An 18,896-nucleotide genomic window follows, 5' to 3' on the forward strand; every position below is an offset into this window, starting at 1 on the left:
TCCTGTCCAAAGAGGGATTTGAGGTCAGACAGTGGGCTAGTAACAGAGCGGAGGTTATCCAGCACCTCCCGCCACAAGCTAGGTCCAGTAGCAGTGAACTATGGCTAACGCAGTCTGGTGCTAACCCGGAAGAGCCCACTCTAGGACTGAGGTGGAGCTGCATACCGGAGACCCTGGGGTATAAGCACCGCTCATCTCCGAGTACTGAAACCCCCACTCTGCGCACCATCTATCGGACCTTGGCCAGTCAATACGATCCCCTTGGGTATGTCCTGCCATACACAACACGGGCCAAAGTCTTAGTCCAGGACCTGTGGCAGACCAAGAGGGACTGGGATGAACCAATCCACCCGGCTGACCTAGTGGAACGATGGATCTGTTGGGAAACGGAGTTAACGGAGCTCTCTGATGTCCAAATGCCAAGATGTTATGTACCATCCTGTGCTGACCAACCAGGATCATGCCTGGAAATTATAAAATATACAGACTACAAATTAAACTATTTAACATCATCCTCAGCTCTGGCATCTTCCCCAATATTTGTAACCAAGGACTGATCACCCAAATCCACAAAAGTGGAGACAAATTTCACCCCAATAACTACCGGGGGATATATGTCAACAGCAACCTTGGGAAAATCCTCTGCATTATCATTAACAGCAGACTCATACATTTCCTCAGCGAAAACAGTATACTGAGCAAATGTCAAGTTGGCTTTTTACCAAATTACCGTACGACAGACCATGTATTCAACCTGCCCACCCTAATTGAAAACAAACAAAACAAAGGCAAAGTCTTCTCATGCTTTGTTGATTTCAAAAAAGCTTTAGACTCAATTTGGCTTGAGGATCTGCAATACAAATTAATGGAAAGTGGTGTTGGGAGAAAAACATAAGACATTATAAAATCCATGTACACAAACAAGTGTGTGTTTAAAATAGGAAAAAAACACACATTTCTTTCCATAGGGCCAGGGGTGAGACAGGGATGCAGCTTAAGCTTCACTGTCTTCAACATATATATCCACGAATTGGCCAGGGCACTAGAACAGTCTGCAGCACCCGGCCTCACCCTACTAGAATCTGAAGTCAAATGTCTACTGATTGCTGATGATCTGGTGCTTCTGTCCCCAACCAAGGAGGGCATACAGCAGCACCTAGATCTTCTGCAAAGATTCTGTCAGATCTGGGCCCTAACAGTAAATCTCAGTAAGACAAAAATAATGGTGTTCCAAAAAAGGTCCAGTTGCCAGGACCACGAATACAAATTCCATCTAGACACAGTTGCCCTAGAGCACACAAAAAACTATACATACCTTGGCCTAAACATCAGCGCCACAGGTAACTTCCACAAAGCTGTGAACAATCTGAGAGACAAGGCAAGAAGGGCCTTCTAAGCCATCAAAAGGAACATCAAATTCGACATACCAATTAGGATCTGGCTAAAAATACTTGAATCAGTTATAAAACACATTGCCCTTTATGGTTGTGAGGTCTAGGGTCCACTCACCAATCAAGAATTCACAAAATGGGACAAACACCAAATTGAGACTGCATGCAGAATTCTGCAAAAATATCATGTGTACAATGTAAAACACCAAATAATGCATGCAGAGCAGAATTAGACCGATACCCGCTAATTATCCAAATCCAGAAAAGTGTCGCTAAATTCTACAACCACCTAAAAGGAAGCGATTCCCAAACCTTCCAAAACAAAGCCATCACATACAGCGAAATTAACCTGAAGAAGAGCCCATAAGCATGCTGGTCCTGGGGCTCTATTCACAAACACAAACAGACCCCACAGAGCCCCAGGACAGCAACACAATTTGACCCAACCAAATCATGAGAAAACAAAAACATAATTACTTGACACATTGGAAACAATAAAAATACAGAACAAACTAGAATGCTATTTGGCCCTAAACAAAGAGTACACAGTGGCAGAATACCTGACCACTGTGACTGACCCAAAATGAAGGACATCTTTGACTATGTACAGACTCAGTGACCATAGCCTTGCTATTGAGAAAAGACGCCGAAGGCAGACCTGGCTCTCAAGGGAAGACAGGCAATGTGCACACTGCCCACAAAATGAGGTGGAAACTGAGCTGCACTTCCTAACCTCCTGCCAAATGTATGGCCGTATTATAGACACACATATTTCCCTCAGATTAAACAGACCCACAAAGAATTTGAAAACAATTCGAAAACGAATCCAATCTATTGGGTGAAATACCACAGTGTGCCATCACAGCAGCAAGATGTGTGACTTGTTGCCACAAGAAAAAGGCAACCAGTGAAGAACAAACTCCACTGTAAATACAACCTATATTTATGTTGATTTATTTTCCCTTTTGTACTTTAACTATTTGCACGTCGTAACAACACTGTATATAGACACAATGACATTTGAAATGTCTTTATTCTTTCGGAGCTTTTGTGAGTGTAATGTTTACCGTTCATTTTGTATTGTTTATTTCACTGTTATTTATTATCTCTTTCACTTGCTTTGGCAATGTAAACATATGTTTACCATGCCAATAAAGGCCTTAAATAGAACTTAAATAGAGCTTGGAGGAACTCCATAAGTCCATAACAGATCAGCATTTTAGACAGACTGTAAAAGGATGTTCAACATATTCCATTAAAATGACATGTCGCTATATATATAGAGAGAATGTTTATGTTTTCTACCAAAGCCTCCAACTAGGGGAAAGAGGCATAATAAATGTAAATAAAACTGACTTAAAATCAAACCCTTATTAAAGAGAGATGCAGACAGTCAAATCTCAGTAGCTGTAACATAAACTATATCTGACATTGTATCTGACAATGGAATGTATCTGCTATTTGTATTTACAGCTAAGTCCCCTCCTGTTCCCTGATTTAAGAGGTGATGACTACTCCACTCCACAACTATTGTCAACTTTCTCCTGATATGAACTGAAGCCACGGCTCATCCACTTGCACATTGAATGTTTCCCCTCCAAGCACTAGTAACCCCTATCAATTTTCTCTCATTACTGTACAGCTTCTCCATCACCTGCTCCATTCAGCCACAGTATCCTGGAGGCCTCTTCTATCTGGACTTCTCTGGGTCCAACAGGACTGAAACTAAGCCAGCAGTCAACCACTCTGCCTCCTTTCACTTCCTTGTTGCAGAGTATACAGACTGTGGGAAATACAGCTGCAGCTATGTAGTCAACGTTTCCACCCGGTCATTCAGCTCGGCTAATAGGGAACTAGCTGTCACCATTAGAGGTAAAGTAACACACACTTTAAAAAAACACATTTAAAATAGCTTTTACGTGAGAGAAAAATCATAGTATTGTAAGATGATTCATAGTCCTTCATATCACCATTTTTTGTTTTTATATCCTATGAATTTGCCATCTACAAGACTTCATGGTCCCCATCATTGTCTCTGGAGGGACTGGTGGGGTAGGACTGCTGTTTCTGCTTCTTCTAGTCATCTGTCTAGTCATCTGGAGGACGAGGATGAACAGAAAGCCATCTACAGAGGCTGACCAGAGAGAATGTAAGTGATATCACTATACTGTAAACTTGATTTACGCCTTGAGCCTGAAAAGTTAAGCAGCATCTCAAATTCGGGCCAACGATTTTTGTTTATATCATTTTGTTTGTAAGGTTTTTTTTATTCCCTTTTTGAGTTTGCTTTTGCGAAAATTCATGAGCAAACTGTTATGCAACAGGTCTTGACAACAGACACAACAGAGGGGAGGACAACGAAGAGGAAGAGGACTATGTTAATGTTGAAAACGTCTGTTACCAGAGAGGTCTCTAGGGTGCAAAGAAAAATGAGAAGGAAAAAGGGCACAGCTATGGGAAATCAGAGGACGTCTATGACAACGAGGACGGAAACACTCAAAGAAATGGTGTTTGTGGGGTGTCTCATGAGAAAATGAATAGTGAAGACGATGATGAAGATTACGTTAATGTCTCTGCTCAGGACAATACAGCACATGATGTGAATGAAGACATTTATCAAAACTATTAGGAAAAGTAACAGTGGACTGTATGCAACCTGTCACTAAAGTAGCTCATTGGCATCAACACATGGATTTGGTTCTTCGTGACATGTTTATAAAGAGGCAGCAAGTGGCTTAGTGGTTAGAGTGTTGGGCCAGCAACGGATTGAAAGCCCGAGCTGACAAGATAAAAATCTGCCATTCTGCCCCTGAACAAGGCAGTTAACCCACTGTTCCCCGGTAGGCCGCCATTGTAAATAGGAATTTGTTCTTTACTGACTTGCCTAGTGAAATAAAAAATTGTAATTAATTAAGATGCAAAATTCTAACAACTACGGTGGCTGTAGTTGACACTTAAACTAGACATTTGAAATAATGGTATTGCTTTATTCTATTTAGCTTTTTGTATCCAATCAAAATGTTCAGCATATTTGATCCATTGGGTGGAATTCCAAACGAGTTTATTTTAGGTCAAGACCATCAATCTATGCATTCTCTTTTGAGTCTCTTTTGGTTTTCCACCAATCATACAAGGGCTATATTGACCACAGAACTGTCTACTCTGCAGTAAATACAGGCACAGCACAAATGGGGAAGTGACAGTGAGCTGTGAACTGGAAATGCATACTTATATACGTATATAGTAGCATCTACATTCACAAGACATTTTGCGACAGAGACTGGTCAACACACTTTTCACCAGAACGCTTGTTCAGGTCGACTAGAGAAAATACCTGTCTTTATTTCTGACATGAAGACCCAAATATGGAATATCTTCTGTCTGACAATGGGTGAGTTTAATTTCCAAAAAAGTCCAATCTACTGGAATATGTCAGAAAATAGAGAAAACAGTAATATCTTGAAATTAATATTCTTAAGGGCTGCATGTTGGATACAAGTACTCAGGGATGGATTCTACTTCAAATTGAGAAAAGTGTATCATGTTAATCATTAATTTATTTGAATGGTAAATTTGCTTGAAGCTTTATACTTGCAGTGTTAAACCTCCACAGAGGGTTGAGTGTCTCTCCTCCCTTGGGCTTGGTTGATTAATGAAGGTAATTGATTTATAAGGAACTCCCCTCACCTATAGGTCTTAATTGAAAGGAAGAATCTAAAACCAGCAGATGCTAGGCCATCCATGTAATGAGTTTGAGTTTAATCTCAAGTAAAGATTTGGATCTCTGTCAGTAATGGGGAAGAACTAGGAGTAATCTCTCCAGACTATCATAAATCACTAGCCAATAGTCAAATGATCGGTCAATGTTTAGTAAAGGGATTGATATGCTCAATAGTATTCTTGACTAAGGAAATACTGACTTCTGCCAGATAATTGATGCAAGCAATTTATATTTTCCAAGAATTTACGTATTTGACTACATTGAGATTGAGTTTTAAAACTGACTTCAATAATAATTCAGCTTAAAATAATGATAACAATTACCAGTAGATGTATTTTAAGAGTGACTGAACTTCCTGATTTGGCCTCGTTTTGAAGCTTAGTCATTAAGAAACACTTCTGGCCTCATGATTGAAACCAAACATCAGTTTTCTTGGGGGTGTGGTTTTGACGTGGGTGTTTCTTGGGTTTGTTTTTGCCATTCAATCACAAGAAACATTGGAAGTAGTGAGTACAGAGGTAAGCTAAGTTATCTTTGCTATGGAGAGAACAAAGTTTTGAAGTCGAGGACTTCTCCCCTCCTGACTGAATCTCCCATCTCAAGATCAGCTCAGTTCAGTTCCACATGTGTAGGCTAAAGCCTGCACTGACCGTGTGTTTAGCCAAGCTGGCTAGCCAATCAAGCTGAAATGCCCCTGTCAAATCACTAATAGAAAGGTAGCAAGAGCCAGTGGTTTGGAATGTGTTTGATAATACACTCGTTCTACAACGAGGGCGGCAGGTAACCTAGTGGTTAGAGCGTTGGACCTGTAACCAAAAGGTTGCTAGATCAAATCCCCAAGCTGACGAGGTCAAAAATCAGTCGTTTTCTGCCCCATGAACAAGGCAGTTAACCCACTGTTCTTAGGCTGTCATTGTAAATAAGAATGTGTTTCTTAACTGACTTGCCTAGTTAAATGAAGATAAAAATCAAAATATATACAACGTTTTGCTATGAAAGTAGCTTGCAATGTAGTTCCAACGTTTCAACAAGATGTAAAGACGGTGGAACTGTGGAAACAGTATCAAGAGTTGAATGCCCAGTCATGAGTCAGCTCAGCTTCCCTACAACACAATGCTCTATAGCCTCGCTGGCTAGTTTTGGCTCGTCTCTCCTTATGTCCGCTCTTAGATCTTTGCCCGGAGGACAAATCCCAGAACTACTAGTATCCCGACAGGTGTAGGCTACACGTGGACATTACACAAACATCGCCCAGCTTAAGTCTGGATACCTTTTATCAACAAAAAATTGGCGATTTGTGTTTTTGTTACAAATACAAAACATATCCTGTAAATATCATATTGGTGTGCTTATGAAGACAATATTTCTACTCTTACCTAGCAAATATATGTAAGTTGTGTGTAGACTACAACTTCAGCTGTCTAACTACAATGGTATTCTATTTGGCCAAATCTAAGGATTTGTCTAACAACACACAGACATGCACAGCTCTGTGGGTGAGGTTCTGGCTTCAAGTCGCCAGGGGGTGAAGAAGTCCCTTACATCTATGTAATGCATTACAGGTGAGGACAGGTGCAGTCATGTGGCAGGAGGGGTGGAGACAGGGCTGTTACAGTGACTGTATTACAGCCGAACCGACCGTTTAGTCACGGTAACTAGGCTTCTGATGCTGCTGCCGATAGGCTTCTGATGCTGCTGATGGTCATTAGTAGCCTACCAAACTTGATCATTGCTGGGTACTCAGCACTCTATTGTCCCTCTAATCACTCTGACGTCAATGCAATTGTTTTAGAAAATCAAATCAAACACAGGAGCCCATGAGCTCATGTTGCGCAACATTTCTATAGGCTATGTAATTTGCTATTTATTTTCTATCCCATGTCCCTGTTCCAAGACGGGTACATGATAATGGTCCATTCTATATCAAAACGATTCACACATACAGTGCATTCGGAAAGTATTCAGACCCCTTTTCTTTTTCCAAATGTTGTTACATTGTAGCCTTATTCTAAAATTGATTAAATAAGTCAAAACTCATCAATCTATCCACAATACCCCATAATGACAAAGCAAACACAGGTTTTTAGATACTTTTGCAGATTTATATAAAATAAAAAACACATTTTATTAGTCACATGCGATGAATACAACAGGTGTAGACCAGTGAAATACTTACAAGCCATTTACCAACAATGCAGTTTTAAGATAAATACCTAAAAAATATAAAAAAAATAAAGAGCAGCTGTAAAATAACAACAGCGAAGCTACATACAGGGGGTACCGGTACAGAGTCAATGTGGAGGCTACATACAGGGGGTACCGGTACAGAGTCAATGTGGAGGCTACATACAGGGGGTACCGGTACAGAGTCAATGTGGAGGCTACATACAGGGGGTACCGGTACAGAGTCAATGTGGAGGCTACATACAGGGGGTACCGGTACAGAGTCAATGTGGAGGCTACATACAGGGGGTACCGGTACAGAGTCAATGTGGAGGCTACATACAGGGGGTACCGGTACAGAGTCAATGTGGAGGCTATATACAGGGGGTACCGGTACAGAGTCAATGTGGAGGCTACATACAGGGGGTACCGGTACAGAGTCAATGTGGAGGCTACATACAGGGGGTACCGGTACAGAGTCAATGTGGAGGCTACATACAGGGGGAGTCACCTACATACAGGTACAGAGTCAATGTGGAGGCTACATACAGGGGGTACCGGTACAGAGTCAATGTGGAGGCTACATACAGGGGGTACCGGTACAGAGTCAATGTGGAGGCTACATACAGGGGGTACCGGTACAGAGTCAATGTGGAGGCTACATACAGGGGTCAATGTACCGGTACAGAGTCAATGTGGAGGCTATATACAGGGTGGAAGCTACCAGGGGGTACAGAGTCAATGTGGAGGCTACATACAGGGGGTACAGGGGGTACCAGGGGGTACCGGTACAGAGTCAATGTGGAGGCTACATACAGGGGGTACCGGTACAGAGTCAATGTGGAGGCTACATACAGGGGGTACCGGTACAGAGTCAATGTGGAGGCTACATACAGGGGGCTACCGGTACAGAGTCAATGTGGAGGCTACATACAGGGGGTACCGGTACAGAGTCAATGTGGAGGCTACATACAGGGGGTACCGGTACAGAGTCAATGTGGAGGCTACATACAGGGGGTACCGGAGTCAATGTGGAGGCTACATACAGGGGGTACAGAGTCAATGTGGAGGCTACATACAGGGGGTACCGGTACAGAGTCAATGTGGAGGCTACATACAGGGGGTACCGGTACAGAGTCAATGTGGAGGCTATATACAGGGGTACCGGTACAGAGTCAATGTGGAGGCTATATACAGGGGGTACCGGTACAGAGTCAATGTGGAGGCTACAGGGGTACCGGTACAGAGTCAATGGGAGGCTACATACAGTACAGAGTCAATGTGGAGGCTACATACAGGGGGTACCGGTACAGAGTCAATGTGGAGGCTACATACAGGGGTACCGGTACAGAGTCAATGTGGAGGCTATATACAGGGGGTACCGGTACAGAGTCAATGTGGAGGCTACATACAGGGGGTACCGGTACAGAGTCAATGTGGAGGCTACATACAGGGGTACCGGTACAGGGGGTACATACAGGTACAGAGTCAATGTGGAGGCTACATACAGGGGGTCAATGTGGAGGCCGGGGGTACAGAGTCAATGTGGAGGCTACATACAGGGGGTACCGGTACAGAGTCAATGTGGAGGCTACATACAGGGGGTACCGGTACAGAGTCAATGTGGAGGCTACATACAGGGGGTCACCGGTACAGAGTCAATGTGGAGGCTATATACAGGGGGTACCGGTACAGAGTCAATGTGGAGGCTACATACAGGGGGTACCGGTACAGAGTCAATGTGGAGGCTACATACAGGGGGTACCGGTACAGAGTCAATGTGGAGGCTACATACAGGGGGTACCGGTACAGAGTCAATGTGGAGGCTACATACAGGGGGTACCGGTACAGAGTCAATGTGGAGGCTACATACAGGGGGTACCGGTACAGAGTCAATGTGGAGGCTACATACAGGGGGTACCGGTACAGAGTCAATGTGGAGGCTACATACAGGGGGTACCGGTACAGAGTCAATGTGGAGGCTACAGAGTCAATGTGGACAGGGGGTACCGGTACAGAGTCAATGTGGAGGCTACATACAGGGGGTACCGGTACAGAGTCAATGTGGAGGCTACATACAGGGGGTACCGGTACAGAGTCAATGTGGAGGCTACATACAGGGGGTACCGGTACAGAGTCAATGTGGAGGCTACATACAGGGGGTACCAGGGGTACGGTACAGAGTCAATGTGGAGGCTACATACAGGGGGTACCGGGGTACAGAGTCAATGTGGAGGCTACATACAGGGGGTACCGGTACAGAGTCAATGTGGAGGCTAGTCATGGAGGCTACAGGGGGTACCGGTACAGAGTCAATGTGGAGGCTACATACAGGGGGTACCGGAGTCAATGAGTCAATGTGGAGGCTGTGGAGGCTACATACAGGGTACCGGTACAGAGTCAATGTGGAGGCTACAGGGGTACAGGTCAATGGGAGGCTACATACAGGGGGTACAGAGTCAATGTGGAGGCTACATACAGGGGGTACTGGTACAGAGTCAATGTGCAGGCTACATACAGGGGGTACCAGTACAGAGTCAATGTGGAGGCTACATACAGGGGGTACCGGTACAGAGTCAATGTGCAGGCTATATACAGGGGGGTACCGGTACAGAGTCAATGTGGAGGCTACATACAGGGGGTACTGGTACAGAGTCAATGTGGAGGCTACATACAGGGGGTACCGGTACAGAGTCAATGTGGAAGCTACATACAGGGGGTACCGGTACAGAGTCAATGTGGAGGCTACATACAGGGGGTACCGGTACAGAGTCAATGTGGAAGCTACATACAGGGGGTACCGGTACAGAGTCAATGTGGAGGCTACATACAGGGGGTACCAGAGTCAATGTGGAGGCAGAGTCAATGTGGAGGCTACATACAGGGGGTACCGGTACAGAGTCAATGTGGAGGCTACATACAGGGGGTACCGGTACAGAGTCAATGTGGAGGCTACATACAGGGGTACCGGTACAGAGTCAATGTGGAGGCTACATACAGGGGGTACCGGTACAGAGTCAATGTGGAGGCTACATACAGGGGGTACCGGTACAGAGTCAATGTGGAGGCTACATACAGGGGGTACCGGTACAGAGTCAATGTGGAGGCTACATACAGGGGGTACCGGTACAGAGTCAATGTGGAGGCTACATACAGGGGGTACCGGTACAGAGTCAATGTGGAGGCTACATACAGGGGGTACCGGTACAGAGTCAATGTGGAGGCTACATACAGGGGGCTACATACAGGGGGTACCGGTACAGAGTCAATGTGGAGGCTACATACAGGGGGTACCGGTACAGAGTCAATGTGGAGGCTACATACAGGGGGTACCGAGTGTGAGTCAACCGTGGAGGCTACATACAGGGGGTACCGGTACAGAGTCAATGTGGAGGCTACATACAGGGGGTACCGGTACAGAGTCAATGTGGAGGCTACATACAGGGGGTACCGGTACAGAGTCAATGTGGAGGCTACATACAGGGGGTACCGGTACAGAGTCAATGTGGAGGCTACATACAGGGGGTACCGGTACAGAGTCAATGTGGAGGCTACATACAGGGGGTACCGGTACAGAGTCAATGTGGAGGCTACATACAGGGGGTACCGGGAGGCTACATACAGGGGTACAGAGTCAATGTGGAGGCTACATACAGGGGGTACCGGTACAGAGTCAATGTGGAGGCTACATACAGGGGGTACCGGTACAGAGTCAATGTGGAGGCTACATACAGGGGGTACCGGTACAGAGTCAATGTGGAGGCTACATACAGGGGGTACCGGTACAGAGTCAATGTGGAGGCTACATACAGGGGGTACCGGTACAGAGTCAATGTGGAGGCTACATACAGGGGGTACCAGGTACAGAGTCAATGTGGAGGCTACATACAGGGGGTACCGGTACAGAGTCAATGTGGAGGCTACATACAGGGGGCTACCAGGGGGTACAGAGTCAATGTGGAGGCTACATACAGGGGGTACAGAGTCAATACAGAGTCAATGTGGAGGCTACATACAGGGGGGGTACCGGTACAGAGTCAATGTGGAGGCTACATACAGGGGGTACCGGTACAGAGTCAATGTGGAGGCTACATACAGGGGGTACCGGTACAGAGTCAATGTGGAGGCTACATACAGGGGGTACCGGTACAGAGTCAATGTGGAGGCTACATACAGGGGGTACCGGTACAGAGTCAATGTGGAGGCTACATACAGGGGGTACCGGTACAGAGTCAATGTGCGGGTGCACCGGTTAGTCCAGGTTATTGAGGTAATATATACACATGTGGGTAGAGTTATTAAAGTGACTTATGCATATATAATTACAGAGAGTAGCAGCAGTGTAAAAGAGGGGGGCAATGCAAGTAGTCTGGGTAGCTTCTTCACCTGTGTGATACTCTCGGGGGGGGTAATAATCATTCTGGTTGGCTGGGCTTGGCTCCCCAGTTATGTGGAATCCATAGATTAGGGCCTAAGGATTTTATTTAAATTGACTGATTTCCTTCATTGAACTGTAACTCAGTAATATCTTTGAAATTGTTGCATGTTGCATTTATATTTTTGTTCAGTATAAATACCACAGGAGTCCTCTTACTTTTGAAATCTTTTACAGTCCTATTGATCAAACACTATGAACAGGTAGGCTCTCTCCCTCAGTTGCCTATGCACATCAACAACAACACGATCAACAACTAATGTTAGCTAGGCTAGGGGTAGAGGTTAGGGTTAAGGTTAGGATTAAGTTTAGGAGTTAGATTAAAGGGTTAAGGTTAGGGGAAGGGTTAGTTAACATGCTAAGTAGTTGCAAAGTAGCTAAAAAGTAGTAAGTGGTTGAAAAGTTGCAAATTAGCTAAAATGCTAAAGTTGACTGTGATGAGATTCGAACTCGCAACCTTCGCATTTCTAGACATTATACTGTCCTTGTCATGGATGGGCAGCAGATGACTATACCGGGTTCCAGTCCTATCAGCTAAAAACAAGAAGAATTTTTAGCTGATAGTGGGCACGGGATCACCAACAATGGACAATTGAGGAGTGGAAATACATTGCCTGGTCTGACAAATCCCTGTTCCCGTTGTATCATGCTGATGGCAGAGTCAGGATTTGGCGTAAGCACCATGAGTCCATGGCCCCATCCTGCCTGCTGTCAACAGTACAGACTGGTGGTGGTGGTGTAATGGGGTGGGTGTAACGACGTTCGTCTGTTGTTGAAAGAAAGTCGGACCGAAATGCAGCGTGGTGGTTACTCATGATCTTTAATGAAGGATCGCGGTATATGAAATAACTGATACAAAATAACAAACGGAACGTGAAACCTAATTACAGCCTATTTTTTAAATTTTTTTTATAAAATAATTTATTATCTTCAATACCATTCATTCTTTACAAACTCATAATTTACATACATACACAAATAATGGTATTTTAAATAAACTAATTAAAGTAAAACATAAACCACAAACAAAACCTCAGGGGAGCATCTTCCCTCCCCGTTACCCTACAAAATACCTCTCCCTATCTCCCCGTCCCTAATCTATCCTCTTACAAATCTAAATGACACCCAGCCCTAAACCCCCCTTCCACCTCTCCCGAGCAGCATGCTGCCCCCACTTCCTCTCCTCCCTCTTCATCCTCCCCCTCAAATCTCCTTCCACCCTCCTCACTATCCCTTCCACCCCCAATCTTTCCCTGTCTTCACCATGTTCTGCCTTGCTTCCCACAGCCCCGTTTAAAGAGACTCATGAGAAGCCAGAGCAGAAACCTGTCCCTATCCGTCCCTCTCGCTCTCCCTACACCCCTCTCTAACCTGGCCCACGTCAATACAAAATCCCCCTTTACCAAACCTAACAACACCCGTGCCCTAGCCCATACTACTCCGGCAAAGGCACAGTCCCAAAAGACATGGCGCACAGTCTCCTCCCTGCCACAAGAGGATCTTAGACAGGTGGGGGATTGCACCAAATTATACCGGTACAAGATGGAACGTAACGGCAAACACTTATGAAGGCTCAACCAATTCAGGTCCTTGAGCCTGTTATCCAGACCCCGCGCCTGCACTCCCTCCCAGACCACTTCCGAGATGCCCACTACAGGCGCCGGACTCCCTGGCTTTCTGACCTCCTCGTACAGGTGCCTGTGATCTAAACCTACTCGGGCAACTTCAACCTCAGGGTGCGCACGCAGCCACTTGGCCGCATGACCAAAGTGCCACGGCAGCTGTTCCGCCCGAGGACCCGTGTTAGACCACACCATTATGCTTCTCGCCTGATACGAGAAAACACCCGCAGGAGGTAACCGGACGGGTGTATCACTGGCTGAGCAAGCTCCGTTAACAAGAAGGAAACAAAAATTGAGTCCAGCTTGAGGGGAAATGTGGTACCCCCTACCTCCCTCCCGATGGGACAGATCATGCGTGCCCTGGCGACCCACTCGCACCTGCCACTCCACATAAACTGAAACACAAGCCTCACTAGAGGCCTCCTCAGACAAGCCGGCAATGGGTAGATGTATGCCAAATACAAAAGAGACGGCAACACATCCACCTTTAGGACCAGGACTTTGCCCATAAAAGACAAATACCTAGCTTTCCACATTGCTAGCTTCCTCTGTACCACTGCGATACGCATGTTCCAGTTTAGCGTCGCTGAGCCGGAGGTCTCAAAATGGACCCCGAGAATCCTCAGGGCCCCCTCACAGAGAGATAACCCCCCAGGCACATCCGTTCTACCGCGCCATCTTCCGAAAAACTTGACTGAAGACTTTGCATGGTTCAGAACTGCTCCCGACGCTCGGGTGAAATCCCCAAAGATGGCAAGGGACCTTGTCAGGCACGAGTCCTTGCACAACAGCAAGGAAGTGTCGTCGGCGTACTGCGTCATCTTAACACGCAGCCCACCACTTCCAGGGATCAGCAAACCTTCCACCCCTGTGTCTGCCCTAATGGCAGCCCCCAGAGGCTCCATGTACAGAACGAAGAGGAGAGCCGAGAGTGGGCACCCCTGCCTGACCCCAGACGAGAGGTCAAAAACATCACCCAAGTGACTATTTACACTAACTCGGCACCCCGCTCCGACATATAATGTACGAATCCATCCTATAAACTTCTCCCCAAATCCTAATCGACCTAACACTCTGAATAAAAAGGATCTATTCACGCGATCGAAGGCTTTCGCCTGATCTAGCGCTGCTACCATTAAAGGCAGACCTCTATCTTCAACCCAAGCGATGGAGTCCCTGATTAACTGTAGGTTCCATCGAATAGAGCGGCCCTCTACCCCGCACGTCTGATCCTCATGAACGACGTAGGGAAGGGCTGTGCGCAACCGGTCTGCTAAAACCTTTGCAAGTAGCTTGTAATCTACACACAGCATGGTCAACGGCCGCCAGTTGCCAAGGTCTGTTACTTCCCCCTTCTTATATAAAAGTGACAGCACACCAACAGCCATTGATCCCCCGGGACCCCGTCTCAAGGATGGCCTTCAAGACTTCGAGGACCACTGGTCCAAGTATACCCCAAAACTTGAGATAAAACTCAGCCGGCAGCCCATCTATCCCAGGCACCTTCCCTTTTCCCATCCTCCTAAGAGCGCTCTCAACCTCTTCTAGTGAGATCTGGGCCTCCATCACTTCTCTAATGTCCTCCGGCAACCGCCTGGACAAGTGTTCTAAAAACACATTTCCCTGCTCTACATCTATTTCCCTTTCCTTAAATAAACCTTGGAAATGATCAGTTGTCACCCTGACCATATCCTCTGGTTCTCTAACTATACTACCATTTTCTTCCCTAACACCATGCATTACCTTCCTACTCTGTCTTGCCCTAACCAACTTAAAGAACATAGCAGAACAAGTCTCATTATGTTCTAGAAAGCCACTATGCGCTCGCTCAAGGAAAGCTCGAGCCTTCCGCTCCTGCAACTCCCTGAGCTGCGCCTTTAGGGTTGCGGATCTCTCCCAGTCAAACGACCCGCCGAGGTTGCCTGCCTCGTATTCGAGTTCAATTAACCTCTGGATACGATCCACCTCCCTCCTCTCCTCCCTTTTTTTCCTCTTGCAATACCCTATTATAAAAGCCCTAATCCTCACCTTAACTAATTCCCACCACTCTAACACCCCTCGCACATGGACCGGAGGCCCTCAAGCCTCAAAAGAAACCATAAAACCTGTCAACAAAAGCCTGCTCCTCCAGCACATCCCGATCTAGCTTCCAGTACCCTCTACCAAAGAGGCAGACTGGCGACCCCACCTGCAGGAGCACCCCGTCGTGATCCGAAAAGAAAACAGGCAACAGCCGCCCAGACAACTTACCCAAAGACCTGGGTACAAAAATATAGTCGAGCCTCCGCTCAACCCCCTGGAGTTACGCCATGTAGGACCGTCCATTTTCGGAGTAGTGTGCAGACCACCATCTACCAGACCATGGCAAGCCATTAGCCTGGCAATGGCGCCCGCACTGCTATCCCCCCTCTTCCTAAATCTGTATTAAAATCCCCCCTATCACTAATTTCCTATTTGTGACACACAGGGCGTCAGACAGTCCACCATCTCCCTTCTGTCTGCCACCACCTGTGGCCCATACACCACCACTAATCTAAATTTACAATCCCTTATCGTGACATCCACCCCTATAACCCTCCCCTGCATTACCACGAAAGAATCCTCCACTTTTACCTCCCTGTGCCCACACAAAATCCCTACCCCGATGAGTGCACCCCCAACACCCCAAACCGACTCCCCCTTGTCCCACTCCCTCTTAAACCTAATAACATCCCCTCCATCCCTCAGGTGAACCTCCTGTAAAAAACAAAAATCAAACCCCACACCCTCCAAATAACTAAAACCGCCCTCCTCTTAACAAAATCCCTTAAACCCCTTACATTTAAACTAACAAAAGTAAAATTAGACTCCATGAAAAATAAATACATGTAATACACTCAAATTCTAAACCCAGACAGAAAAAAACAGAAAACAGGAGACTCACCCGATGCTCCCCTGCTCCATATCTACCGGTGAGAACACCATCCGTAATCCCGACATCCCCCTCTTCCTCCATCACACCCTCCCAGGATGCAGGAATAGTGTTTGGCTCCGGAGTGCCCTGCACCCTGGGTCTACCCCCACAATCCTCCCCCTCCCCAGTGTTGCAGCTGGTTTGGAAAAAAATTGGGGAGGCTGAGTCCCCAAACAAAAAACTCCCCACCTCCTCTTGTACCCAGTCCTGAGTCTTGTTATGTGTGTCCCCACCCAACAGAAGTTGAGGGCCTGGGGAAACCAGCAGCAACCCAGAGGTTTCTCCCGCCCCCATCACTCTCTTGGCCATCCCTTCCCCCTCACTGTCGGCCAATCGCCCCCTCCTCTTCATACTCTTCTTTGGTGATGGCGGCAGTGAAGAGATACCACCCTCCCCCTGCCAGCTCCTCCACCATACCCCTCATCTCTTCCACCATGGCACTTTCCCCCAGTCCACTTTCTCTTCCACCGTCTCCTTCTCCACCACTCCTCCCTCGCTTTCTTCTCTCTCATGCTCCTCCACTCGGTTGCCTTCTTCCGCCGCTTTTTCTGGTTCTCCTACTCCCGTGCCTTCCGTTTCCTTCTCTCTTCCATCCGCCGCTTCTGGCTCCTCCTCCTTCCTTGTGGCCTTCCCCTCTGGACCTGATCTCTGGTCATGAGGCGTGCTTCCTTCCCCTCCTCTTCTTCCCCATCCCCCGCTCCTGCTCCCCCAGCAGCAGACGCATATGACCTCTGACGGGCCGGGCACCCCTCCACAGGTGTGCTGACGAGCCACACCCATGGCACGTCTTAGGCTTGTCACAATCCCTCGCCTCGTGATCCTCAGATGCACAAAATCTGCATTTTCTTGCACTGCATGAGGCGAATATGTGACCATAGGCCATACAGCGTCTGCAAAATGGGGGCTGACGTGCATAATACAACGTCCCCTGTCAGCCCCTAGGGAGAACATAGCAGGAGGATGGAGGTAGCCACCATGTCCCCTTGGGTCCTCTCTGAGGAGGGCCTGGAAGCCTCTCCTCCCATTCCAAAACCCAAGGGAGTCTTTGAGGTGCCTTGCTGAGGAGACGTTATCCATGTATCTCCCCAGAAAAGCCCTCACCTCTTCGTCCTTAACGTAAGGGTTGTAAATGTTTACAGTTACAACCCTAAAGTTATTCTTCGCCAGGCTTGTTATTTCGTAGTGGCACATCGGCCTCTCACCTCCCACTGCTCTTGCCCTTCTCAGGATATCATCGTGTTTTTCCTCTGTATATAGTGCAACGTCGTATGCTCCCTCCAACGAGTTGCCTTGGAAACAAAACACTTCCTTCACCGTCAGCTTTAGAATCCCCATCAATATTATCCTTCCAAAGGATTCCCGTCCTAAAGGCTCAAACTCCTTTTCCTTCCAAGCAAACCGAATCGTGTTGGCCAGCCCAATCCCAGGGACCGACCGTGTTGATGTATTTAGCACCATCTCCGCAAGGAGAATGGCGCTCGTTCTCTTCTCTTCCAAAACAATTGAAAAGAAAAAACCAAGTGACTGAGCCTATCTGGTGAACACTACACAGAGACAGGAACAATCACCCACAAACTACAAAGTGAAACTCAGGCTACCTAAATACGGTTCCCAATCCGAGACAACGAGAATCACCTGACTCTGATTGAGAACCGCCTCAGGCAGCCAAGCCTAACTAGACACACCCCTAATCATTAGCAATCCCAAATCCTATAAAACCCCAATACGAAACACAACACATAACCCATGTCACACCCTGGCCTGACCAAAATATATAACGAAAACACAAAACATATTGACCAAGGCGTGACAGTGGGGAATGTATTCCTGGCACGTTAGTTCCTTTTATGCCAATTGAGCAACGTTTGAAGCCCAGCCTGATCTGGGACACTCAAATTAGTATGATATGTTACATTTGGTATGGTTACATAAGATAGATGGTTGCAAAAACAAAAGTAGGGTGGTTGGTTGAGGTGCATGGGTAGGCATCTAACGCAAACATCTAGTTAAAATCTCATCATGGACAACACATGTCTAGCAAACCAAAGATTTCGAGTTCGAATCTCATCATGGACAACTTTAGCATTTTAGCTAATTAGCAACTTTCCATAATATAATACGAAATGCTCTGAGACCAGGTTGGAGTGCTGCACCTTGTATCATCCACTCCCCGAATAATTCAAGGTGTTCTGGAGTCAAAGTGGGGTCCTACCCGGTACTAAATGAACGTACATAATAAATTGGCCACTGAGTGTATATAAAACAACAGAAAATCCAGTTTTAGACTGCACTGGGCCTTTACGTAGTTGTAGTGGACAATTAGGAATACAGTAATAGTTTAAGGCAAACGAGAGAAAAAAGGTCCTGGAAGCAGACGGCTATTTTGTCATTTTTAACCGCCGTAACTGCCATTTCCTGTAGGCTAGAGCAAACAGTACCCTATTAGGGTGTGTTGTCTGGCCTTAAATGATAACAAATAGAGTCAAATAATGCCCACATGTTGTGCAGCGCCACTCTTACATTCTTTTGGCAGAACTCTGATTAGTACATAATTTATGTTTGATTGAATTTAGTTTGTGCTAACTAAACATTCTCAGTATCCTCACTAAAA

At 46.4% G+C, this 18,896-nt stretch overlaps 1 protein-coding gene across 1 annotated transcript in view; it reads left to right on the forward strand.

Annotated features, from left to right (window-relative positions):
- The first annotated feature begins 4,413 nt into the window (after positions 1 to 4,413).
- The window catches only part of LOC115110154 (uncharacterized), a 33,750-nt gene continuing 19,267 nt past the window's right edge, over positions 4,414 to 18,896 (forward strand). Inside the window, exon 1 of the mRNA XM_065010036.1 lies at positions 4,414 to 4,782. Within this exon, the coding sequence (XP_064866108.1) occupies positions 4,743 to 4,782 (40 nt within the window). The 5' untranslated portion in view covers positions 4,414 to 4,742. The remainder of the gene's footprint in view (positions 4,783 to 18,896) is intronic.

This window comes from Oncorhynchus nerka, linkage group LG26, assembly GCF_034236695.1.
Source record: "Oncorhynchus nerka isolate Pitt River linkage group LG26, Oner_Uvic_2.0, whole genome shotgun sequence".
In the NCBI taxonomy this organism is placed as follows: Eukaryota; Metazoa; Chordata; class Actinopteri; order Salmoniformes; family Salmonidae; genus Oncorhynchus; species Oncorhynchus nerka.